Genomic DNA, 27,498 nt, shown 5'->3' on the forward strand with positions numbered 1-27,498 from the left:
ATTCCAGTCCCTTGAGATTCCGGGTGCAGGTTCTTAAGACCTTCTGAGGAGTGTTTTACCTTCCTGGAGGGACCAGGAGACTTGAGTCACCTCACCCGGAAGAGCGAGCATCTCCAGTGAGCTCTTGCGGCGCCGGGAGAACCCCGACGTTGCGTGGTAGAGTCCTTTCAGAAGGCGGGGTCTACTCTGGCTGGATGGCGACCTTAGTTTCTGTACTGCTCTGATACTTGAGTGGCTTAACCATGGCCCTGCGGGCAGTGTGGCTCATACGTCACGAACCAGGAACTCCACTTGGTGGCACCGTCAAATTCTCCAGGTAATTGAAGTCTGGATCCTCAGGTATGGTCGGTCCAAGGATGAAGCGTGCAGGAATTTTTGTGGTGCACTGAATCTCCGCTCTCCCAGGAGCAGAAAGCTGAGTGCCCTTGGGCAAGTTAAGCTTTCTACGCTCATCTCATATTGTTGAAAGGAATGAGTTGCTTGACACATGTTGCTACATGTTTTCTAATATTACTGTTATTGTATCTTTTCTTCTTGAGACAAGATTCATATACACCGGGCTATCTTAAAACTTGATATGTAGACCAGGCTGCCCTTGAATTTACAAGTACCTGTCTGACTCTGCCTCCAGAGTGGGATTAAAGGTGTGGACTACACCCGGCTATATTATTGTATCTGTAAAATGTATTCCATCTGTTTAAAGATTGGTAGAGAAATGATGAAAGGAAAAAAAAACTTACTGAGCACTAAGCATGTCGGGCTTTTCAACTTTGAATGGCAGAATTATTTCAGAATATTTTAATTCATTTCTACAAAAACTCCTTGTTGAACAAAAGACTTATTTTCGTCAAATCACTGCATCTGACTACTAAAAATCTTTAGAGTTTGCAGCTCCTAGTGAGTGAGCAAAATGGAAGTATGAAAAATTAAATTCCAATCACTTTTTTTTTTTAGGTCACATAAGTGATTTGGTCCCACTTTTAGAATTTGCCATATCTTACCAAAATAGTTCTATGGAGAGGACTCTGCAGTTCTTTACTAGATACTAACCCCTATAGGCTGCCTCGCCACTTTGCTTGTAGTTTTATTTGCTTTGCAGAAATGTTTTAATTTCATGTGATCCCATTTGTCAGTTCTTGGGGTTGTTTCCTGTTCTCTGCAGTATTCTAATGAGCCTCTGTGTTAGTGAGTAGCTGTGGGATCTGGGAAAGCACCAATATACAGTACTTCTTCCTGCATGAGAGAAAGAGGAACCGATTTTAAATCTCTATGAATGGAAACCAGTAGGCATGTGGGTGGTGAAACTGAGAAACTCTGTTATTAGGTTTTTGTTGTTGTTGTTTTGAGACAGAGCCTTACTGTATAGCAGTGGTTGACTTAGAATTCATTACATAGACCAGGCTAGCAACAAACTCATAGATATCTTCCTGCCTCTGCCTCTAAGTGCTGGGATTAAAGGTGTGCAACCACCGTGGCCCATGTTAGTTTTGCTTAAGTTTAAATAGCACATGTACCTAGTGTCTACCATATTGGACAGTGTAGGTCTAGATATGAATATATGGTTTTCTTTGTTTACATTCCTTGCTGCCTCTCCCATTCAGAAGAGTGCTATCTATGGTAGACATCCTCAAACAGGGCCTTAGGACATGATATACTGATTCGACAAAATACTGACAGATCGCTTCCCTGAATGCTAACACATTCATGAGAAGTCAGTGAGTTTCTGTACTTCCCTGACTCTTATTCTAATTTTACCAATGAAGGAGATCTAATTTCTATTTCTATACCTTTCTGTAACAATATTCATTAGATTTCTGGATTACCTTTTTTGAATTACCCTTACTTTCCAAAGATACCATTTTATCCACTCTGTATAATTCTGTTATATTTAAGTCAATTTGAAGTACATCTTTGAATATGGTGTTAAGTAGGAATTTCACTTTTTCTTTATACTATGTGAGTTTTCCTAACATCATTATGTAAACTATCTCTCCTTCATTGACTTACTATTGATGTTTCTATATTTCTTCATATAAACATTGGTCTGTCTCTGTTCTATTACTTTGTCCTTTTTGTGCCAGGGTTCTGACTTTATATGCATGTATTCGTATCTTAATAGTGTAATAGAAGTGAGACTTTGTTAATTGAAAACGTAAGTTCTCTGAAAAAGTCACGTAGGGCTAAAGAGATGCTCAGTAATTAAGAACATGTCTATTCCCAGCATCCATATGGGACAGCTCACCAGCCACCACTAACAGTAGACTTATTAGACCCAATATCCTTTTCTGGACTTCAAAGCCATCTGTACTCAAAAGCACATACCTACCCTCACCCCTGCACATATAGACACATAATTGAAAAATGACAAAAATACTTTAAAAGTCATATTAGTTTTAAGAATGCCTTCCCAGTTATACATATTACATACTTTAGAAGACACATTCAGATACGTTTAGATGAGTTTCACTACATGTCTGTGGAGGTAGCAAGTTGGGGGGTCACACAGTTCATCTGTGTGTCACCTTAATTCTATAGTGAATGAATTTCTAGTTTTACGAAGTTCTACATTTTCTGACCACTTGGAGCTGATATTAAGGCTAATAGATATGAATTAGCGCATGCTCTATAACATTTTAGAAAAAGAAATGTATGATAACACTAAATTTAAATAACAGCAATAGACCAAAGGAATCTATTCAAGTTGAGCTTGGAAAACCAATGTGTTTATGGGGTTATTTAAGGGAGCGTGGATGACTCACAAGAAGACACACACCAAAGTCACCAGAGTCAGTGTTCACCTGGTTCACCTGTTGTTATGGTAGTGGTTGATGTTTTGAGGAGGGAAGGCCTTGAGATGTTCTTGTCAGGGTCTCAGCTGGCTAATAACTTCTGTTTTAGTCACAGTTTCATTGCTATGAACAGACACCACGACCAAGGCAACTCTTATAAGGGACAACATTTAACTGGGGCTGGCTTACAGTTTTAGAAATTCAGTCCATTAAAATGGCAGGAAGCATGTATCATCCAAGCAGACACAGTGCTAGAGAAGGAGCTGAGAGTTCTGCATCTTGGTCACACTGCAGGCAGAACAGACTGTCTTCCAAGGCAGCTAGGAGGAGGGTCTTAAAGCCCACCTCCACAGTGACACACTTCCTCAATAAGGCAGCCCCTTCTGATAGTGCTACTCCCTGGGCCAATATTCAAACCACCACAGCCACTCTCCTCAACACAGAGCAATGTAACTATTGAAATGATCTAATATTTAAACCAATAAAGACACAAGAGGCAGGAGGCCTAAACTGAAGTAAAAACCTGCTAGCTCAGGGAGGTAACTTTATTAACTATATATAAAATATCTATTTACAAGCCTGGTTCTTACAACTAAACTGCTAGCTCTTCAGAGATCTCTTTGTATCTGTGTCATACTACCAAGCTAGTTGACCTTACTGCTGAGCTCCTCTAAACCCAAGAGGTCTCCTTAGCTCTCTTTCCTAGAATCCTGTTTTACCTTAGTCCTGCCAGCTGTTTCTCTGTAGTTCCTGCAAACCGAAAGAGAAAATCCCTGTCTTTTACCAGAGCTCCTTCCATAAAGGATCTTCAAAGCTGAGGGAGAGAGGGAGAGAGGGAGGGAGTGGGGGGGGGGAGAGAGAGAGAGAGAGAGAGAGAGAGAGAGAGCGCATGAGAGCACACACATGCGCGTGCGCGCATACACACACACACACACACACACACTCTCAAATTCGGTCGCTTATAAAAGAAGTCTCTAGCTCTCCCCCATCCCCCATCCCCTTGGCAGGCTGAGCTATGCCACCGTAATGGGTTGGGTGGGGGCATCCAAGCCAAGTCTCTAGGGGCCAAACCATTTCACCTTTAGAGCAGAGTAGCTCAAGGCTACCCTACTGACCTGCCTGGAGTCATAGAGCAAGGTACCCAAGACCTCACTCAAACAACTTGCCTTAAACTAGGCAGGAACTTTCCATTCTCTAGCATTCTTACCTATGGAGGGTTTAGAGGCATACCCCAACTACATCTCTTCAGGACACAGCTAACTGCATCTGACAAACACAGTATCTATTTAAGCTTTTATATTTTGCTAGCAATTGGTATGTACAGTGATCAAATATCCTGTAACAACAGCCACACTACTGCATATTCCCTGCCTGCATGCCAAAGAGTAGTGGCTATCATTTAAGATACAGAAGGCAAGCGGTCTCACTGCAGCAGTCTTGACTATACCATCAGCCTAAGTACAGCTCAGGCTGGTATTCTACCCCACAGCTATAGGGACACTTAAGACTTGAAACAAAACCTAGATTCGTGTGAAATGACGGATTAAGTCATCCAAAAAAAGTTAGTAAACACACTGAGATATTATTTAAGGCTCCAGATTAATTTATTTTCCTTATATTCAACCATGAGGGTTTTATGCTTAAGAATTTTATCTTCCAGGTAACTAGAAAAATAAGAGGTCACTAATGGTGCACTAGCTAATTTCTCCCCTATTCTATCAGAAAAATATATAAGCATCTAATCATTGTAGTACATTGTTTTTAATTATTATCAAACATTAACATCTTGGGGACTAGATTAGAGAAAAACTAATCTAGGTTTTGTTTCAAGACAGGAGTCAGGCCTTAAGGATCCCTATAGCTATGGAGTATAATACCAACCTAAACTGTACTTAAACTGATAGTATAATCAAGATTGTTGTATTACCATCATTTGCCTTCTTATATCTTAAATGACCTTGTAATGGAAATTATTTTTAAAATTGCTTAGTAGTTACTATTCATTTGGTAGGCTTTTGTTTGTTTTGATGCTGGGAACTGAGCCCTGCATGCTAAAGACATACTCTTCCACTAAGGCACAACCCTTGACCTGCCATTTGTTTTACAAATAGGAAAATGGGCTTAGGTGAGTGTGTGTGTGTATGACAGGGTTCTCCATAGGAACAGAACTAATAGAATGAATATATATTATAGTGAATATATTGTTCATTATATAATTATGCGCACACATATTTATTAAAGTGGCTCACAGGCTGTGGTCCCGCTAGTCCAGCAATGGCTATCCAGCAGTGGAAAGTCCAGGAGTCCAATAGTTGTTCAGCTGGATGTCTCAGCTGGTCTTCATATGCACTGGAGTCCCCAAGAAGTAGGTTCCTAATGACAGTGTAGGCATGGACTTGCCAATGGAAGTGAAGGGAAGCAGGCTAAGAGAGAAAGCAAGCTTCCTTCTTCTATGTCCTTTGTATAGACTGCAGCAGAAGGAGTGCCCAGATTAAAAGTGGATCTTCCCACCTCAGAAATCTGGATTAGAAGTGGGTCTTCCCACTTGAAGTAATTCAATAAAGGGAAAAAAATCCCTCACAGGTGTACCCAGCCACTTGGGTTCTAGTTAACACCAGACATAGTCAAGTTGACAACCGAGAATAGCCGTCACAGAGAGTTAGCTTATACATTCAAACATGAGTGGTTAGTGGGTAACTTTATTCTGGACCTTAAAGTAGAAAGGACAAGAATAAAGAAAAATGTATTTGTTGAGAGTAAAAAACTGTGTTTAGGAGCTGGTGGTTTAGGTCAGTGGTAGAGAGCTTGCTAAGACCTCGGGGTCAGTTCTCAGCCCTGGAGGGAAGTGAAGAAGGCATTAATGGATTCTTGTAAATGACTGGAAGTGCCTGAGCATGGTCTATTTTGTTGTGGGGAAGATAAATTAGTAAATTTACATTCCCCCAGAGAATGTAAACCATAAAGGATTAATTTAATTTTCCTCTTTTTTATTTATCTCAAAATATCTTCCAGGACTAGAGAGATAGTGCATGATCACTAAAATGATCTTTTATATTTTTTCAAGAGTTGGTAAGAACATTCAGGACATCTGTTATTTCACTGTATAAACTTAGTATCATCTTAATAAATGAATCTAAAAGTTTGGAGGGTTAAATATAACCACCTCTTTATGACTTATCTACTAAGATGTTATTTAAGTTATTTAAAGCTTATTACAGATTCCTAAAAGGAAAAAGGATTTAATATTGGCTCAAAGTTCGAGGGTGTAGTCTCTTAGGATGAAGAAGTCATGGTCCAGGAGCCTGGGGCAGCCGATTGCATTGCTTCTGCAGTCAGGAATCAGAGAGCAGTGAGTGTTGCTGCCCTACTCTCTTTCCATTTTATTCCATCCATGTTCAGGGTGGGGCTTCCAACCTCAACCTAATCCAGAAAGCCCCACAGATATGCCTGGAGATCTGTTTCCCTATGGACTCAGTCCCATCAGGTTGACAATGAGGAGTAACCATGACATCAACCAAGAAGGAATCTGAGTGTCTGAAAAACAAAGATTTTGAATTAGAATCATGTGCCCCACCTATTAAAAACACTAAATAAATTGAGCCAGTAATTTTTAGCGTACGTAGTACATTTTACCATTTGAGATAATGTACTAAACATGAAGTGTTGGCTCCAGTCAGAAGGGAACAGGTTTAATGGTTCAGGGGTATTTTCCGTGGTAGTGTGTATTATTTATTTGTTGCTTATGTTGTTTGCCTTGTGTTTTAAAGTCTTTTAATTCTTGGGCTGGAGAGATGGCTCAGTGGTTAAGAGCACTGACTGCTCTTCCAGAGGTCCTGAGTTCAATTCCCAGCAACCACATGGTGGCTCACAACCATCTGCAATGGGATCTGATGCCCTCTTCTGGTGTGTCTGAAGACAGCTACAGTGTACTCACATACATACATATAATAAATAAATAAAATCTTTCAAAAAAAATCTCTTAATTCTACCATTTTAATTTTACTTGAAAGAATCATTTGTAATGTTTTTGTTCCCCTAATGCAGACGCTATCCTACTGTTGAAAAGCGAGCGAAGGTCTTCAATGGAATGAATTATGTTCCTGTACCTGAAGACGGTCCCTTTCTTAAAGCATTGCTCTTTCAACTTAGATTATTGGATGATGATAAGGACTTCGTGGAAAGCCGTGATAGCTGTTCAAACATCAATAAAACATCCATCTATGGGCTCTCAGTAGGAGGTGAAGATCTCTGGCCAGTCATTGCTTTCCTGAGGAATGACATGATCTATGCAAGTGTTCCATTAGTTGAACAAGCTCTGTCCCCTCGCCCACCTTTAATTAGTATTAGTGGGGTGTCACAAGGCTTGGAACTGCTTTTGGGAGTACATGATTTTCTTTACTCCAGTCAGAAAAACGACACTGACCTCCACAGCAGACTGAGTCAGTTGCCTGACTTGCTTCTGCAGGCTTGTCCTTTGGGGACTCTATTGGACGCTAACTTGCAGAACTCACTGAATAGCCTTAACTTCGTATCTGTGACTCAGCCACAAAAACAGCCAGCCTGGAAAGTTGGAACATACAAAGGAAAAGCACAGATTTCTATTTCTATCACTGAGAACGTAAAATCCATGCAATATGGTAAACAGGATATAGCAGACACATGGCAGGTCGTTGGGACAGTCGCTTGCAAGGTGAGTTTCCTCCAGCATTTGTCATGCCGTTAACACTGAAGGCAGTGAGGTTTGTAACTTGGGCTTTACATGTTTAAATGATGTGCTTGTTATCCTTAGCAGCAGCTGTGACACTTTATGTTATCTTTCTGTATTTCCTACAAACTGCTTACTTAATGACTGTTATGTAATGAATCATCCCATTGCTCTGAAATAGACATTATCTTCATGGTTCTGTGCATCAGAATCTTAGGAGCCGCTTAGCTGGAACCTTCAGAGCACAGTCTCAGGAGCCCATAGTCAGGACGTTGATTCGAGCTATTGTTCTCTGAAGATCCGACTGGATCTTCAGTATCTGCAGCATGACTCACTCACACGGGTGGCAAGTCAGTGCTGGCCGATGGGAGGAGGTCTCGCTTCCACTCCTAGTGACGTCTCTGCTGGCTGCTTAAGTGTCTTGATGACTCGGTGACTGACTTCTTTCAGATCAGAGTGTGTGTGTTTGTGTGTGTTTGTGTGTTTGTGTGTGTGTGTGTGAGAGAGAGAGAGAGAGAGAGAGAGAGAGAGAGTGTGTGTGTGTGTGTGTGTGTGTGAGAGAGAGAGAGAGAGAGAGAGAGAGAGAGAGAGAGAGATAGGAATCAGGTCCACTATTAAACGAATTGCTTCAGAGAACTTGTGAATATAGCTTCCATTTTTCTAGGAGATGAAGTTGACAAGTCCTGTGACTTTACATCAGATACCAAGAAGAGCTCTTGTTTTTATTTAAATAACTCAGTAGTAGAGTCATCTGTCTTAAAGTTAGAAAGCGTAAGAAAACAGTTGGAATCGTCTCTACAAACAATGGTTAAAGTCAGGTTGAATGGTGATCAAAACTCAGTCCTCCAGTTAAACACTGCGTGTATGTGTTAGTAGTAGTCTCAAATATCTTTTCTACTTCTTTATGTATTTTGGTAACTTTAATGTTTAGTCACTTTAAGTCCTATGAATAAAGTAAATTTTAAGAACAGAATTAGACAGGGAAATTGTCTTTTTTGAATTAAAGTAACCTAAAAGTTTTTTCTATGCTAAAAATTTCTGTCATGCTCAAAACTGCTTTCAAGTTATCCATCCTGTTAGGAAGAACCACTTTAAGAAGTCTGACAGTCATAAACTATCCCACTCCTCTCCTGAGCACAGTGGAATAGAAAGTAGACAAGGTCACAATTTTTCTTCCGGGATGTGTTGTGATTGACATGGTGTTTACATCTCTATTTACTGAGAAGTTGACCCTAGGGTTTTGTTTTGTTTTGTTTGTGGGAAGTGTGGGTTATTCTTTCCTTTCATGGTTTAAATTACCATAATGGAAATCTTCCTTAAATAAAGGAGGAGGGGCTGATGGCTCAGCAAGTAAAGGCACCACCACCAGGCCTGTCCACGCGTGCTATAGCACACATGCTTATACACATACATACTGTCCACGTGTGCTGTAGCACACATGCTTATACACATACATACTGTCCACGTGTGCTGTAGCACACATGCTTATACACATACATATTCACACACACTAAAATAAATCTATGTACTTTTCTAAAAACTGTTTTAAAATGGGGAGGGAGAATGCAGTATACTTCAACATAACACTAAATGTTTCTCTGATGTGCTTTGCCTCTAAATGTTTTGTGGCCTTCCAAAGTCACATAATTTTACAAATCTTTTATCATTTTTAAAAAAATTTTTATTGGATATTTTTAATTTACATTTCAAATGTTATTCCCTTTCCCAATTTCCTATCCATAAGCCCCCATCCCATCTCCCATTCCCCTTCTTCTATGAGGGTTCCCCCTCCTCAACCACCCTCCTTTCCCGCCCTGACATTCCCTTACACTGGGAGGTCCAGCATTGGTAGGACCAAGGACTTCTCCTCCCATTGGTGCCCAACAGGGTCAAACTCTGCTACATATACAGCTGGACCCATGGGTCTTTTATCATTTTAAAATAAGATAACTTTTTCTGTGCCTGCTGCTTTTATAGTTCCTAGTTCTGAGGTCCAGATATGCATATGCCAGACTATTTTTAAAAAGAGTACAGATTCTGTCTAGATTGGCAATCCTCATCCTGTACATATGATTTTTAAGTGACTAGATAGTGGGAAATGTATAACAAGTTTGTATAATGGTACCATTTTTTAATCTCATTGTGAATGATACACTGCTAGAGAAAATTTAAATGAACGTAATGATGTTTTAAATTTTAATACCCTTTACTATTAGATATTTCTGTATTATCTCCATAAATAACAAATGCAAACTTAAATTCTTAGTAATCTAAAAACATAGCACATATTTTTAAATTCTAGTAAAAATAGTTGTCATTTTAACTTTCAAATTTGAAGTTTGATATTTTTGTAATTGTCACAGGAAGGAAAAAGGCCTTGCTAAGCTACTTGTACCCCAGCACAGTTCGGTACTGTTGAAGTGCTTAAATGTGAGACAGAAACACTAATGAATTCATACTTGTTAAATTGCACATCAGACTTTACAAAGTCAGATGGTTTGGTGGTTAAGAGCACTTAGTGTTGCAGAGGACCAGAATTTGATTCCCAGCACCCACATCATAGCTCACAACCGTCTGTAATTTTAGTTCCGAAGAATCTAACACCTCTTCTGACCTCTGTGGGTACTCGCAGGCAAACATACATACCATGAAATTAAACGGACACTTAAAACATCACAAAGTAAAAGATTTTATATTGTTATTGGGAAAAATAAATTAGAAAAGGGTGTACTGCAAGCCCTTTTAGGATACCCTATGAATAGCAGTGGATTGATGAAGAGGCACGGAAGCTGCAAGAGGGAAATAACAGAAGCATAAGCAGGTCCATGTAAACGCTGGTGGCGCATGGTACATGTGGAGGACTGGGTAGCATCCAGACCTAAGCATTTGCCTGCTGAGTTCTGTCAATGCCTTGTGTCTAATCAAAACAATTGCCACTTTTATGCATCGGTTGGCTAATTGGATCCAGTACCTTACGAAGTCAGTCAGGCCTGGAGAGGGCTCAGTGAATTAGAGTGCTTGCTGCGCTTGCAGAAAACCCAAGTTGGATTCTTATACTCATGCCAGGAAGCTCACAACTAACTGCTTGTGACTCCAGCCCCAGGAGATCCGTTGTCTTCTGATCCTGGCTTCCAGAGACTCTACTCACTGCACATAGCTACATACAGAACACATGTGCATGATTCAAAGTAAAATAGAAAGTAAGTGTCAAGTTAGAATTAAGGTACAAAGGAGGCCCCAACCATACCTCTCCCCCTGCACCCCCATTTATACACACGCAAGTAAGATTTGCTGGTGTGGTTTATGAGGTAAGGATGGTAAACCTCAAGGACCAGAGGCTGGGGGATAAGACTTTTCCTCTGGTTTCAGAAACGAGTCACCCAATCCTTCATTCTGGAGCCTGGAATAGGTAGAGAAGTCAGTTCATGGAGAAGTCTGAGAACTGCCATTTCAGCCTGTTAACGTCAACCTAGGAATTTAAGGAGAGGTCTGTGACAGTGCTCCATCTGGTCCTAGTAGCCATAGCATAGGAGCTCACGGGAAGACCTTGGGAGCTGTCTCACCTGCCTTCTCTGACCTCCCAAGGATAGTGAAGTCCCTCATGCAAACAAGTCACACAGAGAAGGGTCTACATGCAAAAGAATACTATCAGTAGCACGGCACAATATTAGGCTTACACATCACAACGTGAGCTAAGTGTGACGAGTGCAAGGCTTTCTTTTACACCTTCATTTGTTCGGTGAGTCTGGGTGCGTGGTGCCACAGTGCACATGCACAGATCAGGACGACTTGGAGAAGTCGGTTCTTTCTCTCCTATCAGGTTGGTCTGGGAATCAAGCTCTGTCTGCCCAGCTTGGCTACAAGTGCTTTTACCCACAAAACTATCACACCAGACTAAGCAAAATACTATATGGGGGAAAAAACATACCTGTAAGGGGCTGGCAGGTGTTAAGGTGTATATGGAGGTGTAGGATTTCTATGTATTTGTAACATTAAATCAAGGGGGTAGAAGACCAGATTTAGATGGGACCCAAACAATGAAAGGCTTGAAAGGAACCCCTCAATTGTCTGAATCCAGATTGAACATAACAAAAGTTGAATTACGAGTCAGCAGTGTGCCTGGCATTGATGAAGATCGGATGGACTAGAAGAAAGCAGATCTAGACACAGCTACTGAGCTGCAAAGTTGTGAGGACCTGTGTGAACACGGTTGCAAAAGAGCCGAGAGAAACCAGTGAGGGCTAGCTTTTACAGGACCTAAAAGGTAAGCCAAGGGGCCTGTGAAGGCTCTCTGAACCACTGCCTTGGTTAATGGTATTAAATTGTCAATCAGAAGACAGTGCTAAGACAATACTGCCTAGGGAGACATTAAATTAGGAGAAGCGACTTGAATTCAGAAAAGCCTCAGGGAAGCTGCGTCATTCTAAGATCTTGGTGATACTTGTTTCTTGTGTTGCAGTGTGATTTGGAGGGAGTCATGCCAAATGTCACCATCAGCTTGAATCTGCCCACCAATGGGTCTCCACTTCAAGACATTATTGTTCATCCTTGTGTGACTTCTCTGGATTCTGCCATCCTGACCTCCAGTAGCATTGACACAGTAGATGACTCTGCTTTCAGTGGGCCATATAAATTTCCATTCACTCCACCCTTAGAGTCCTTCAACTTATGCCACTACACTTCTCAGGTAAGCGTTTTTTGAAAAACTTGAGACAATGTTGCTAGGTTTTTAAATGCTCACAGGAAGTTTTCCTGAGTAATTTACAAGACAGAGTGGTAAAGAAGATCAAAGTTCAGTTCTTTGAATGGGCTCATATCTGATGCCTGTAACAGCATTAATTTTCAATGTCAGTGAAGTTTTTCTTTTTAATCTTTAACTAGGAATGTTAGGTTACAGGTTTTAAATATAAACATGAAATAATTCTAATCGCAGGAATCCTTAGCTAAATAAGTATGTAATGTTAGTAGTAGCTATTAATACTGCTTATGAGTGTGGTATGTCAGACACTGTCCTAGGCTCTTTGTGTGCCTTTTTCTAGTAATTTCAACAAATCTTAAAGTAGATGTTATCTCTGTTTTACATGAGGAAAATCTTAGAGAAGTCGAATGATCTGCACAGAATCCTCTGACTGATAAGTGGAAAAGCTTGAGTTTGAAGCCAGATCTTCCAGGTCCCCAAAGCCTAACGTGTTTCCTACTATATTCTGTCATTTGCCTCTTGTCCTAATTATCAACCAGCATGTTAGAAAGTCTTATTCAAGGTACATTGACCAGAAGTCATTTATTTTGAGAGGCCAACAGGAATTCTCATTAAAATTCAAGAGAAGAAATATATCTAGGCTACCTGAGAATTAGAATCTAAGTTAAATCCTTATCTTCTGAGTCCTCACTGTCTTATCTCTGCTTCTGTCTTCTCTGTCTTTTCAGTTTCTCTGCTTGTACATGCTCTTACAGCTCTGGGGCCTACATATAAGGGAGAACCTCCCTGTGTATTGTTCAAAAGTACCAATAAGTGGCATAAGCTTTTTATCCCAGCCCTCAGAGGCAGAGGCAGGTGAATCTCTGAGTTCAAGGCCAGCCTGATCTACAAATCAAGTTCCAGGACAGCTAAAACTACACAGAGAAACTCTGTCTCCAAAAACCAAAGCCAAGTAGCAACAACCAAACGATTAACTCACCCCAGCATGCAGACAGTTTCCTCTTCAGTCGTTACTGACCAGTTAAGCCGTTCCTGAGGAGGGGCTTGGAGAGGAGAAGCAGCACAGTCACGGGATAGGAAAGGAGCAGCCAGAAGTGCGGGCAGTGCGTGTGGAGTCCGGCCTGTGCTGCAGTTCTGAGAACATGAAGGGACAACCCAGGTTCCTTTCTCGTGTCTGTTCGTGAGGCAGAAGACTCTGCCTTCAGGATGAGTGTAGATCCCCACTGTTGGGAAAGCAGTGTAGAGCCGCCCTCTCCCTATCTCAGCCATACCCGTGTATATGACTGTCTGTTTTCAGGTTCCCATCCTCTCCCCATCTCAGCCATACCCGTGTATATGACTGTCTGTTTTCAGGTTCCTGTCCCACCAATACTGGGTTCTTACCACATGAAAGAAGATGGAGCACAACTGAAAATAACAGTTAATTTAAAACTACACGAAAGTGTGCGGAATAATTTTGAAATCTGTGAAGCTCACATACCTTTTTACAACAGGTAGTGATAAATAATATGGCACTCTAATTGCTGTCCTTTCGCTTTTTCTGGTCTACATATAAGTCAATCTTAACCAACAACAACCTGGCCAATTAGCAGTTGTAACAGATCCATTCTGTTAAGGTGGAGTCTGCAGAATGGCTGTTTAAAAGTCTACTTAATAGTAAAATCACAACTTTAATTTACACCCATGCATGTGATATGGCTGCTATCCATATGACTTTATAACTGTCTCTAGGAACACTAATGTAGGATATAGGTACCGTAAATGCTTATGTGGTTTCTGCTGTTCTCTAAGATCTGTATTTATTATTCATTCTCTTCTGCAGTTGGAATACAGACCTGCTTTTATGATGTAAATATAGTAACAAGATTTGACTCATCTCTTTAAAACTTTTGTCTGGGATTTTCTTCTAGTCTATTTTGTTTTGTTTTGTCTTAAAGAGGTCCAATTACCCATTTGGAATACAAAGTTAGTTTTGGTCAACTTGAGGTGTTTCGAGAAAAAAGCTTATTGGTCTGGATTATTGGTAAGCAAGGTTTTACTTACTGATCTTTTTTTCTCTTTTCCTGTAGAACTTTTTGTTTTAGAATAACCGATTGGTACATTTGTGGTTTTAGGCCAGAAGTTCCCCAAATCAATGGAGATTAGCCTTTCAGGAACTCTAACTTTCAGAGTTCAGGGCCATAACAGGCAGCCGTTTGACCACATTTGTATTGGAAGCACAGCATATGTAAAGGTAAGCACGTGAAACACTGTCAGAACCACCTCCTTCATTCCTAAACTGCACATGTAGTTGAGTTTTACTGTTTTCCAGCAATTTAAAACTTTTCTGTGCTTTTCCTGTAGCTAAGTCTTTCTTAAGAAATGTGTGTTGGAGTCGTGTTTGTTCTGCGATGTTTGTTTTTGTTTTGTTCTTCTATTTTTGCTCTGTTAAGACAAGATGTCTGTCATGGCCTCAAGTGTGGGTCCCTCCTTTGAGCTCCTGCTCAGCCTCTCCTGAACACTGGGATTACAGTCGTGAGTCAGCACAGTTGACCAGGAACAGTCATTTAGTCGTGAGTCAGCACTCTTGACTGACTCACTATGTTTCACTAAATACTTATATTTTAAGAGAAGTAGTTAAGAATGACTTAACATTACAGTTTAAACTACCCAACTCTTAGTTGTCAAATTAGATTTGTATTCAAAAACAAGATAGAGCCCTTGGTCTCTAGGGCACGTCCAAGTGTGGATTAGTGACTCTCAGTACTAACTGCTTCTGGTATCTCAGAGAGAACAGGTCCTTCTGCCAAAGCAGACCGAGGACAGGAGAGAGGCACATGAACGCTGACAAATGTCTTCATCTGAAAATCGGGTTAAGGGATAGCAAGATGGCCCAGCGGGTCAAAGCATTAATCTAAGTTCAGTCCCTGGAACTTAGGGTGGAAAGCACCAGCTCTCAAACATTGTCCTCTGACTTCTAGGTCCACACGTGGGGTACACGTGCCTGTATTTACACAATCACAGCAAAACACACACAGTACACATGCTTACATAAACACAATACATATTTCCAAAGTGTCTGAAGAGAGTAAAGAGAAGTCAACAGGGTTTCAGAAGCCTGCGCTGGAAATGTAAGTCTACACAGAAAGGGCAGGTAATTCAGGCTGGACCAGAGAGAGCGTGCATCATTTATTCCGTTGGTAGATGTTCTAGTTCTTCAGAATGGTTCCTTATGAGTGTTAGTCTGCAGGGGATGAGAGGAAAGTGCATGATGGCAGAGGCTGTGTGAGTCTTACTATTTTTTGTTTTATTCTCAACATCTAGTCCAGTGCATAAATATTTGCTAAATGTATGTATCAATGTATGTATTATGTATGTTTGGTAATACCAGCATATCAATGTAAGTGTCTAACAGGCAGCTAAAACCATAGATTCATCTGAGAGAGCAGCCACATATAAGGACTTAGGAGTAGCTATGGAAAAGGAAGGGTTGAGGTGAGGAAATGGATACAATCGGAATAAATAAAGGAAAATAAGGGAAAATTCAGAGGAGTCAATAAGAAAAGTTGCTGGAGTAACCAGGAAAGTTACAGGAAAACAGAACACTGTGCTCTCAGCGATGAGAGATCCACAAAGGCAGTGGTGGTGGGTTCTCCAGTACACTGCTGAGAACTCGTTTTTCCTGTCTGAGCTGTGACTTCGTCTACTATTTTGTTTTAAAGATTATTAAAATTCCTGAATTTCTTCCCAAAAACACCATGTGAGATGTTACTACACTCACTGTATGCACACCATGGGTAGTTTTTTTTAGAAATTTCTCTCATTTTATTAACCAGTTCCAATCTGATTAAAGTCATATAGTAAATATGGAAATGAGCCTTGTCTACCTAAACTCTGTAAGAGATTCTGGCAGTCTAAAAATTATTATACACACACCAAAAATTGGAGAAATTTGCAGAGAAGAGAGAAGGAAACAGTACAAGGCTTGGGATGTTCCTCAGAGGTGGAAGGCTTGCCTGGAATGTACAGACTCTGGGCTTAGTGTAAGGATAGCAAGGTCTTGCAAGATGAGGTGTTTACCCACACAGAACTGAACTGCAGCAGAAGGGGACTGGAAAGGTATACTGTGTCAGCTTACACCTCAGTGGAATACCTGGTGCATACAGTGGTGACCTCACACCCCAGTGGACCCCAAAAGCTGTAGGTTTCACTTAAGAAAGGTTTTCTAGATGAGGGCAGGGATAACGTGGTAACAGTTCTGTAAAAGTTAGACTTTGGTTATCAAAACAATAAGTAAAGCCAGCCTGATGCCTCTTGTCATGACTGCATTTTTGTGCTTTAGTAAAGAGCATATACAGCCTCCATGTAAGGAGTGTGGCTGGCGCTTGTGACCTGGTAGAGGTTAACAGCACTTGCTGAGGCTGCTCTTCCAGAGGACCCAGGTTCCATATCCAGCACCCACACGGTGACTCACAGGCTTCTGTAACTCCAGTTTCAGGGGATCCAGCTCCCTCTTCTGGCCTCTGAGGGCATCACACACAGCCATGCATGCAGGCAAAACACCTATACTCATAGAAATTGATTAATTAATTTTAAAAGTGTAATCTGAATGTATCACTGATAGCCTGCTGGGGAGAAAAGACTGATACATCAGACAGCACAGCAGAAAGAGCAGTTCTTCGTACAGACACCAGCTCTGCTGCTACACACTGAGTGCTAAGTACTTTACTGTGTGCACCCCGGTTCACAGTAGTGGAGTACTGGGTATGTGTTAAGCACTTAGAAAGAACAGAGCTAGTGCAGGGGTGGGGGGGACACACACATTTATTATGTGTTCTCACAATTGTGGTTTAATATTTGTGTGTAAACGTTATGAGCTATCACGTAAAGCTTTAAAAATGGTGAAAGGGAAAACGTGGGCATGCTATCATTCAGCTGAATGTCTCTCTCATTTCCCCAGCTTAATTTTAGGATTGCAGATTATACACTCACCGGATGTTACGCAGATCAGCATTCGGTTCAAGTGTTTGCTTCAGGAAAACCAAAAATAAGTGCATGTAAGTCAAATCGATTCAAACTAAAGAATGCCGACATGTTGTCACTGCCTAAGGTAGGATAAAAATGTAATGAAACGTGGAGATCAGAGAATAATCCCATTTTATACAAGTTTCTGTGCCTTGGTCCACTCCCACGTAACCCTTTGTAAACTTTGCGGTTAACTACCTATGTTTAAACTACCTGTCTTCTGCTTGACTACAGTCTGGGTGAGCAGCGTCCAATGGTGTATATAGTATATATGGATTTGACTTGCACTGGTTATATTAAACTCTTGTCTGGCTTCAGTGTCTTTTCTGTGTAACTTTGGAGAAGCTAATGAACTTCTTCAAGTTTTAGTCTCTTCATTTATAAAGGAAAAGTAAGAGGGAACTGTTTACTGCTCTAAAAGATGTGAGGCCTGGGGCTGGGGATTTAGCTCAGTGGTAGAGCGCTTACCTAGGAAGCGCAAGGCCTAGGAGAATGGAGTCTAAAATGAGGCTGACTAAAGTTTCATGCAATGGCTGACTTAACTCAAAGCATCAGACAGTTTATACTCTGGGGGTTAAGAGGAGTCAGACAAATGAAGTATACAATCACAAGGACAAGTTATATGTAGTAGACAAGCCACACATGACAAAAACATGTTTTTCCGTTGAGTCATCTAAACAATAACAATATCCAGTTATAATGAGCGGTCGAAAGTAAATTCACTGCTATTTCGCTACTCCTGGGAGGAACACGAAAACACGCTCTAACAATTCCATCTTTTTGAGGAAACTGAGGTCACAAGACTTTGGTGGTGTTCTCTTGTGGTTTTCTTCAAAACAGTCAGGATTCCCTCTTAAGACTCCACTTTTACACCATGTTCCAGCGGGACCAGCCAGATGGCTCAGTGGATAAAGTCACTTGTTTTCAAGCCTGGTGGCCCGAGTTCTGTCCCTGGGACCCACACAGTGAAGGAGAGCCTTCCCTCTAAGTCTGAGTCCCTCTGAGTCCTGTGGCACTCATATGCACACGCAGACTCTTCTTTATGCAATAAAAAGTTAGAAGTAGAAATGGCAATGTTATGTACCTAATGATCTTTATAAATAATTAATATTTATTGGACATTTAGCTTATTATATAGGTTTAAAATAGTGAATGTTTATTATTTTAGATTTTAAGTCACTTTTAGTAACTATCCTAGTGAGCGTCCTCTCCATTTTACCCGTGGGCAGAGCAGAGGAGGGGACTTCCTGCCCTCACTGACTTGACTGTAAGACACACTCGTATGCACCAACTGCTTTATGTAACAATATGTGTATATACATTTTAGACAAATATATCAGGAAGTGGAAAGTAAAGCTTAAATGGCACAGAAAAGTAGATAAAATGAAGTAGCCGGGGAAAGGTGGGGACATGTCCCTCTGACATCTAGAAGAATGTCACACACCTGTATGGGAACAATCCCACTGATGCAGGCTCTCATACTTAGGTGCACTTGTTGTTGTTTGGTTTGCAGGGCTTGAGTTGCCACTCAGGGCCTCAGGCTGCTAGGCAGCTGCTAGGCAGCTGAGCTGCGCCCACGCTCTCAGACCTAGATCTCTAAAACTAAGAGTTAAGGTCCTTGAAGACTGGAAGGGTGGGACAAGATCGTAATTATAATGGATGCCTCAAAAGAAATAGAGAGCTCTGAACTACAGAATTGTGAGCACTGTCTGCGAATGGCAACAATTCTGTGTATGGAATCAGAATAAGCCAGTCTTCTTTACTGTGTTATTCCTGGGGTTTTCCTCCAGTGGATTTTTGCTGTTTTTTTGTTTTTTTTTTTTTTTTTTGGTTCTTTTTTTCGGAGCTGGGGACCGAACCCAGGGCCTTGCGCTTCCTAAGCAATCGCTCTACCACTGAGCTAAATCCCCAGCCCGGATTTTTGCTGTTTTTAGATGAACTGATGAAGGTGTGTCCGTAGTGCATATGTTCTGAAATTGATGAAGACGTGCTCAGAGTGTGTATGTCCTTTTATGAAAGTGTAATATTAAACAATCATTACTGTATCCAAATACAAACAGATGAATATTTTTGATTATCTGTGACAAATGTAATCTTTAGATAATGACTAAAATATATTTAAGCACTTTATTAGTATTTACCAGACAACATAATTTTAGAAAGCATAGTTAAGAATAGGAAGTTTCTCTGATATACCCTTTCTAAACATTAGTAATCTATCTTATTTATTTATTTATTGAGACAAAGTCTCAACTGTGTAGCCCAGGATGGCTTCAGATGCCGAAGTCCTGGGGGTCAGAGGTGCATGCTGTGCTAGCATGCCCAGCTTCTGCTTGCCCTTTATATAAATATACCGAATGCAGAGTTCATTTCAGATGAACCGCTGCTGGTCCTTTCATCCACCCAGACCTCTGTCATGCCTCACACTGAATAGCTGGCTTGGTTCTGCAAATAGTTTAGTGAAAATGTCCATTTTAATAGTAGCATTTTTCACCTGTGGCGTGCCCGGCACAGTTTCTCTGTGTTTTATGTGTTTAACTCACCAAGCCTCACAGCGCCTTATTGTTGGCATCTGTTTTATGGCTGGAGACACTGATGGAGCAGAGATGAGATGAGGGCCATCGAGGTAGTAAGTGGCATTCCTGAGATTCAAACACAGGCGGTTGGCCACCAGAGCCTGTCCTTCTGCTACGCTGCCTCCCAGTATTATCAAATTATCCAGTATTGTGTTCATCTAAAGAGCACGAAGAAAGGTTGAAAAGGCTGAGCTATATAGTCAATGATATATATATAAATGTGTGTGTTTCCAAGTAAGCATGATTTCATCAGTTTTATAGCTTATGAAACGTTGGTTCAAGGAGGTAACCATTGGTCCAGAGTTGCAAAGCTGTTAAAAAGCAATGCTGAAGTTAGAGCCAAACTATAAGAAACCAGGAAGCAGCCTCTTCAGAGTCTTGTGAAGAAGATGGTTGTTATTTGTCTCTAACTCTTTGATTTGAATAATGAATTCCTTGACTAGAATTTGGGACTTGGTAGAAGTCATAAAGGGAAAACCAGGACTGGAGAGATGGCTCAGTGGTTAAGAGCACCAACTGCTCTTCCAGAGGTCCTGAGTTCAAATCCCAGCAACCACGGTGGCTCACAACCATCTGTAATAGGATCCGATGCCCTCTTCTGGTGTGTCTGAAGACAGCGACAGTGTACTCATATACAAATAAATAAATAAATGTTTAAAAAAAAATAAAGTAAATAAAGGGAAAACCAAGAAGAAATAATGAAATATTTTTACCATTAAAGAAATGGTTCCAGGTTGGGGATTTAGCTCAGTGGTAGAGCACTTGCCTAGCAAGCGCAAAGCCCTGGGTTCAGTCCTCAGCTCTGGAAAAAAAAAAGAAAAAGTTAGAAAAGAAATGGTTCATTAGAAATACAATTAGAGATGTAGGGAGAATAAACATTTGGTATAAATGAGAGATTTCATGTAAGTTTCAGTGTGGTTTACCCAGATAGTTATGTGCTCATCTCATAGGGGCAAAATTGTAATGAAGCCTTGACAGAGTAATAAGTGTTAATATTCCAAAGTTATTACCATGTCATGGCTGCCCCCCACAAATTAAAAAACTAATGGCTTTGTTCTCTTATTGAATTTTGGCTAAGCTTAAACATTTTCATCACTAATTTCTTTTCTTTCTCCTTTTGTAGATCGGAAACTAATTTCTTCTGATTATTACATCTGGAATTCTAAAGCATCTGCTCCAGTAACATATGCATCATTGTTACCATGACTTTTTTCATATTCAAAGGGATTTATATGATGGTAACATTCTGTAGTAGAATCATAGTATTTTAATTTTTTACATGCGTTCACACCACCCATGACTGAAAAATTAGAGTGATTTCTTTATGAAAACATTCACATTTTATGTTTTCAGTCTGGTGCAGTGTGAAAGAATATTTTCAAGGCTAACGTCTCCCTGGTTTTTGTTACCCTCTAATTTCAGGCCACCACGACTCAGAATGTATAAAAGCAGTGGTTGGCTTTGGCCTAAGACTAGTCCTGAGTCTGCCACGCACTCCTTCCTTTTCCATGGCAAGACAGTGCTTCAGTCAGAGCCCCTTCCTTGAGGAAGAGCTCGGCCTTTCCTGGTGCAGGTTCAGGCAGCCATCCTATGGGCTGTAGTCGATTTACAAGGAAAATGTGTGCTTACCCAAACCTCAGTACAGACAGTGCTGAATACCCATGGTCTGGTTAAGTAATCATAAACGGCTTCTTTCAAAGCATTTGGGAAAACGTTCAAATAGTAACCTGCTCTTCATCTCATCCCCTACCGGCCAATAGGCCTCCATAGTTCTGTTTTACGTTCTAGAGCTACTGTCTTTCTGAAATAGGCTCTCATGAAGCCTGGGCTGGCCTGGGCCTCACTGTGTAGCTCAGGATGATCCCTCTCAAGTGCTGGGGTTACAGTGGTAAACCACCATGTCCAGTGCCCTTCTAGGGATCGAACTCAGGGCCTCATGCTTGCCAGACCAGGACCCAAGAGCTGAGCCATGACTCCACTGCTCTAGGGCTGCCGTAACCAAGGCAGTAGGGTGACAGAACAGCTGTCCAGGATGCCAGTAGACCTAAGGCTGCCGCAATGAGCCTCGTGATCTGTGATTACGTAGTGTCCCTGGACACTTTTAGATAATTGTTAAGTATTACAGTGTTTGTTTGTTTGTTTGTTTGCTTAATTAAACTGTTAATGAATGAACTTAGGTAAACACCCAGAAGCCTTCCTGTGGGTATCATTTAGACTTATTTAATATAGCACTTTTTTCTTTAAGTCTGTCCCCATCATTTCTTTTTATCATTTTCTTGATTCCTTAAAAACTGTCTTCCCATGCTCCTTATCCTCTCCCATTTCCGCAATTCCACAACATATCTTTGTTCAAAGCAGCATGCTGTCCTCAAATTTGGCTTTAAGTGACTATTTTAAAAAGTCTGAAGATCCCAGGAACTTAACTGATGCCAAATTTAGAAGCCTGACAAAAATATGAATTACAGAATAATATTTAATTAAACTTACTCGGGGTTCTGTTTCTTTTTTGTCTTTTTTTTTTTTTTTTTTTTTTTTGCGTCTTCTCAATGCTTAGAAGAAGCTGCTAATTCTTAGACTAAAACTACAGTCATTGAAGGGAAAGTAGATATAAATTTAGGACTTGAAATCAATTTTTAGAGTCAGTCCTATTCATTAAAAACCCTTATTGCGGGGCTGGGGATTTAGCTCAGTGGTAGAGCGCTTACCTAGGAAGCGCAAGGCCCTGGGTTCGGTCCCCAGCTCCGAAAAAAAGAACAAAAAAAAAAAACTTATTGCCCTCAAAACATTATCCCAGAATAAAGTTCTATTTTCACAGTGCTCCTGAGGAAAGGGAGAGAGGAGAGGAGCCGCCTGGTCAGGACTCGAGCTCCTTATCCCAACTCACCCAGAGGGAGGAGCGATGACAGCTGCTTTCGTGAGAAACACTGCTCTATAATGTTTTTTTTTATCACTCTTCAACTCAAAGCTTAATGTTTCAGTTGAATTTATTAATGGACCTGTTTGGACATTTTGATTGGACAAATACTTAACAAATTGTACTGTGGTAGACAAGACACATTTATCTAGTGAGCAGGGAAAGATTCAGTGTGTAATCCTTCAGGCAAACTCTTCATAGACAAATTAGAAAAACCAGTGACCTCTAATTTGACATTTCTAGAAACCTGAGGAAAATCTAGGGGTTACTAGAAAAGATGGGGGTGATGGGGAACCAGTACCATCTGTTGCCATTCCGTTCCAACACGACACTGGGGAACTCAAAGCCAGCCCACGTTTTCATCCCATTGAGATCAGCTGGACACACTGATGCTTCTGATTTTGTCTAGAAACCTGTCACTTCAGGATAATTTCTGAAGACAAAGCTTGTTCCCGGTTTGGTAGGTGACCTGTTTAATGTTTTCCCTGTGTCTGGGAACTCCTTAGTGTAATTAGCGACCTTTGAACTCCGCAACTAATCCCAAGCTATTTTGTATTCCTTACTCATCTTTAAGGCTGGACCTTTCTTTTCTTCAGAGTCCACTGCCACAATTAAAGAAGAAACAGCTGCATTTCAAAGGGACTCCGATTCCAGAAGCTTAATCGTGATTGACATGTTCTTATTCTAAGCTATAAGACACTCTAAGAGTCCTTTCTTTGGTTAAAACTTCAATCATTTTCTAAAAAATTATCTCACTATGGATTTTATTCATTTTCTTTGATAGCTATTCTTTGCATTTTTTTAACTTGAAAGGTGCTTTGCATGTGCAGTGAATCTGAGTGTCGACTTCCAGTGAGAGATTTGGACATTGTCAGACCTGCTCAAGACGCAATAGTGCTAAATTCAGGCTTAGTGACAAAATATGATTATGAAATCTGATATCTGTGTTGTAATTATTCTGACTCAACCCAAAGGGTTAAAAAATTGTTTCAACTATCTGAGAATGAACTCTAGAAAAGATGGGTCATGATTTGAGTAAAGCCTGTTCTGCACTCTTTTACTAAGCAGTGTTTTTGAAGCACACACTATAGCAGCGAGACAGTGGGATGTTTTATACAGTTACATAATGGATCCCATCAACTTGGAGGCAAACAGGCTCCTTGGGCGTCCTTGGAGCACTTAATTTTATTTAAATATTAGCCCATCTCAGAATCATTTTCTTTCATGCCATTTCAGTATTTCTACTGTTTAAATATCCTGGTCTTAGATTTCTTGTCCTATGTTTAACAGCAGACATTTTGTACATAGTAGCCATTGCTAATTCTGTTGTTGTTGTTGTTGTTGTTGTTGTTGTTGTTGTTGTTGTTGTTACCATATTTAAAAACCTTGACAGTCATTCATAGATTCTCACATCCCCCTGGGAGGTAGATAGGTGGGGCTCCCACCCAAAACCTCTGCACGGACTGCCCTCCTGCCAGAAGTTGTCTAAGACAAAGGTCAAAACAAGGGTGTTAATAAACAGCCCTCAGGTTTAAGGGACTTTTTAGGATTACATCTTAAATTCCAACAAATCAGATTTAGGAGTTGCTGAAAGTGAAATTGACCCATCCCTCATCCAAACTTTGCTATACTTTCCTGTTGTGACATGGCTGAGGTAGTGAGCTGTATTGTCAGATTAGAATCCATTGTACCCGGCTGCTGAAAGGAAGAGGAGGCAAAAAGCTAAACACGGGATGAATTCTGAACCTTTTAACCTGGCTGAAGTATGTTGGTTGCTGTTATGCAAATACCTTCAATCCTCTGCTAAGTTCCGTGGAAATAATTTTCTTGAATGACAGGTTGATTCAGCAAGGATTCGGTCGCTGATTAATCCCCCTTTGATCTAGGGTATTTTCCTTAACCACCAGTTACCTCGTTCTGACAAAGTGCAACTGAGATTAGGGAGATCACTAGAACACTCCCAGCCTGCGCGTCTATTCTCTATAACCTTTTAAAGCAAGGGCCAAGAATGCAATTTAGTCTCAGTTTTTGAAGATGTAAAGTCTTGTCTGCTAAGTTAGAAAGTCAATTGAATACCAAATGAAGTTTATTTCTTACATAAAAGAACAAACATCTCTTCTTTGCTCTCCCTAACAATGATATTAAGAATCATGGGCTTTGAAGAGAGGAAAAACAAAGGCTACCTTCCAAATACAACTCTGTGCTCTGGGCATGTTTACTGCCCCCCAGACACCCAAGGTTCCGAGCAGTGGCTACAGTATGCTGAGAAAACACTTGTGTTTCATGAGACTGCAGTGTCTTCTCATGTCCCCAGCCATCCCCAGAAGAACTAGGCAACACACTGTGTGGCACAGAATTCCTGTTAGGGAAACATGCAACATGCAATCTTGTTAGCTTTTTTCTTCTTGAAGAAGAAAAGTAGCATCTCCTAGTCTTATTAAATAACAACCGCATTCATTTTCCACACTCGATCATCATCCTGCTAAGTGTCTCTGCCTTCTGCTTTACCTTCTCTCCCATGTTTGATTTTGAAATAGTCGGTACAGTTTAAGGAAAAAAATAGGTATGTCTCATACTGTTTTTCAAAGAATTCACTTTTTAAAACTATTATCAATATTAGTATTTATTTTGCAAGATGTCAGAGTGATTCAAGGATGCTTCATGTCTATAAAATATAAAGATATATAATATACACACAATTATTTGTAACAATTTGTTTTTAATTATCAAGTTTTTATTAATGATTCACTTTATAAATAAGATGAAACAAAATGTTATATAATTTCTTCATTATTCTAGTAGCAATCTACAATAAAACTTAATGTTTAAACAATTTCTTATGCTTTTTTACTCAAACCTTTTACAATTTTGTAATTAATTTATAAATCAAAATAACTCGAAGAAATGCATATACAAATTTGTGACATACTAGCCTCCTGTAGTCCCTATTTAATCATCAATTTTCAGATACTTTGGGGGTTAGAAAAAATATAGAAGATACTGTTAAAGGGCAAGATTCCACAGTTATGCTGCTAAGAAACACATGTTTAGTAGCTAACTGCTCCGTGTAATAAAAAGGCAGTGAGTATTCACTTTTTTAAAATGTGTCATCATGGAGTATGCAATATAGGCATCTGTGTGTTCCTGAAGTGTATTCCATGCCTGCTCAACTGAGTTTTCCTGTGAGCCATTCCAGCATTGTTTCAGGGGAAGAAAAATATTGTGACATCTCTTCAGATATGTTTGCAAACATTGTTAGTTCATAGTAATGAAGAGATTCATTAAAATGAAAATCACTAAGAGCCCCTTGAGATTTGTCTTAGAAAATGGTTAAAAATCCTCCCGAGCTGCTGGGTTTCCACCAGCCTTTCTTTTTCTTCACCTCCTGCCTTACAGATGTAACACATTGTCCATAGGGACCCTGGAGAAGGACCCTGGCATAGCTCACTCCCTGCTCCCCATCCCGGAAGCTCCTCTGCGGTCTGGGTTGACTCTTCTCAGAGCCTGAGACTGTGTAACTGACATCAGTGTGTTTCTTAGTGTCCAGCTTTAACATGCCGAATGCCCAGGAATGGAAAGATGGCTTTCCTATGAGGAAGTAAAATTTTGAAAACTGTATGTGTATCCTTTAAATGTTCTTTTTTAGATGATAATTTTTCTAAAAGAAAATTGTACTTAATAACTACTGGTAATGATGATAATTTTAAAAATTAAAAATTGTTAATCCTTAACATGTTTACCTTTTCTTCAAGAGACTTGAGTGCCCTCTGCAGGTTATAAGTAAATAACCAATGACTATTATTTCAAACTTCGGTTTTTCCCTATACAAAAAGCATCACCTGCTTACTTCAAATCTCGGGAAAGAAGTGAGCCCATTTATATTGTTAGCTATTACCTTTCAGTGATTAAAGTGGGAATCTCCTTTCTCTACTAGTTTCATTGTTGAGTTTAATACAATGAATGTCACACCAGAGGAATTGGCAGAATTTTATCGAGCACTCATTAAAAGTTGGACCTACAGTAGCACACATTTCCTCACTGCAAGAAAATATGGGGAGTATTTAAATATATCTAAAACTATTCAAATACTTTAAGAATAGCTTTATTTTCCCACTAATCTCTTTAAAAGCATACATTTAAAATATGAAGCCTTGATTTTTTCAATTTGTATCAAGATTACATGAATTCTAAGGATTTACAACTGTTAAATAATAAAGTTTAAACAATGAACAAATTCAAAGTCACACAAGTGATCTAGTTAGGGGTGATGTGATTATAAGGGTCAATTTTTAAAAGAATCCAGTAGACCTGGCTTTGGTATTGTTTATTCTGTAGGTTTTCCAACTAAAAAAAGCATTTTTAATTGAAGACAACACTTCCCCTCTGAGGGGTGAAATATACGCCTTGTGGAGGACATGAGCCCTCACTTTAGTGTACGCTTCCTTCTTTGCTAACAGGTTTGTCTCTACCATCTAGTCCACCTGTGTGTGACAACGTAGAGTTGAGGTGCTACTGGCCCTTCCGGTTCAACTAACTTAGCGAAGCTGCTGATGAAGCTGAAGATGAGACCAAGAGGAGCGACTCAATAAAATTCATAGAAACAGATTGGGGGTGGAGGGGTGAGGAGTGTAAGGATTCTGATCATCCACCTTGAAAAGCACAGTACAGCAGGCACATGAGTATTGAAAATTCTTCCAGTGCGCTGCTGTTGCTACTCTGCCAGTCCCAGCTCAGTCAGAGGCAAGGGAAACACACACTGCTTGCGGTTAACAAAGGAAACATCATTAAAGTGAATGTTTACATTGTGTTTA

At 40.2% G+C, this 27,498-nt stretch overlaps 1 protein-coding gene across 5 annotated transcripts; it reads left to right on the top strand.

Moving 5' to 3' along the window:
* Ap5m1 (adaptor related protein complex 5 subunit mu 1) lies at positions 1-27,498 on the top strand. 5 transcript variants are annotated; one of them, XM_087585615.1, is made up of 8 exons: positions 1-316; positions 6,834-7,479; positions 11,954-12,181; positions 13,547-13,686; positions 14,131-14,216; positions 14,308-14,426; positions 17,133-17,229; positions 27,145-27,498. In XM_087585615.1, exons 1-8 carry the CDS (start codon positions 243-245, stop codon positions 27,219-27,221), a joined length of 1,467 nt encoding a protein of 488 aa, XP_087441741.1. In that variant the 5' UTR covers positions 1-242; the 3' UTR covers positions 27,222-27,498. The 5 variants fall into 5 exon arrangements, 2 of the variants coding, with proteins under 2 accessions (XP_087441741.1, NP_001025207.1); NM_001030036.1 differs by lacking the exon at positions 27,145-27,498 and adding an exon at positions 20,897-22,275 and having other exon boundaries at positions 13-316; XR_015637985.1 differs by lacking the exon at positions 14,131-14,216 and having other exon boundaries at positions 14,263-14,426.

This window comes from Rattus norvegicus, chromosome 15 (assembly GCF_021556685.1).
Source record: "Rattus norvegicus strain SHRSP/BbbUtx chromosome 15, alternate assembly SHRSP_T2T, whole genome shotgun sequence".
Taxonomy (NCBI): Eukaryota; Metazoa; Chordata; class Mammalia; order Rodentia; family Muridae; genus Rattus; species Rattus norvegicus.

What these genes read in the sequence shown, in the direction of transcription:
- Ap5m1 (NM_001030036.1), top strand. Translation starts at nt 243, where the DNA reads ATGGCCCTGCGGGCAGTGTGGCTCATACGTCACGAACCAGGAACTCCA. An exon ending in TTGGGACAGTCGCTTGCAAG is followed by an intron (nt 7,480 to 11,953) that starts GTGAGTTTCCTC and finishes CTTGTGTTGCAG; the next exon opens with TGTGATTTGGAGGGAGTCAT. An exon ending in GAAGCACAGCATATGTAAAG is followed by an intron (nt 14,427 to 17,132) that starts GTAAGCACGTGA and finishes TCATTTCCCCAG; the next exon opens with CTTAATTTTAGGATTGCAGA.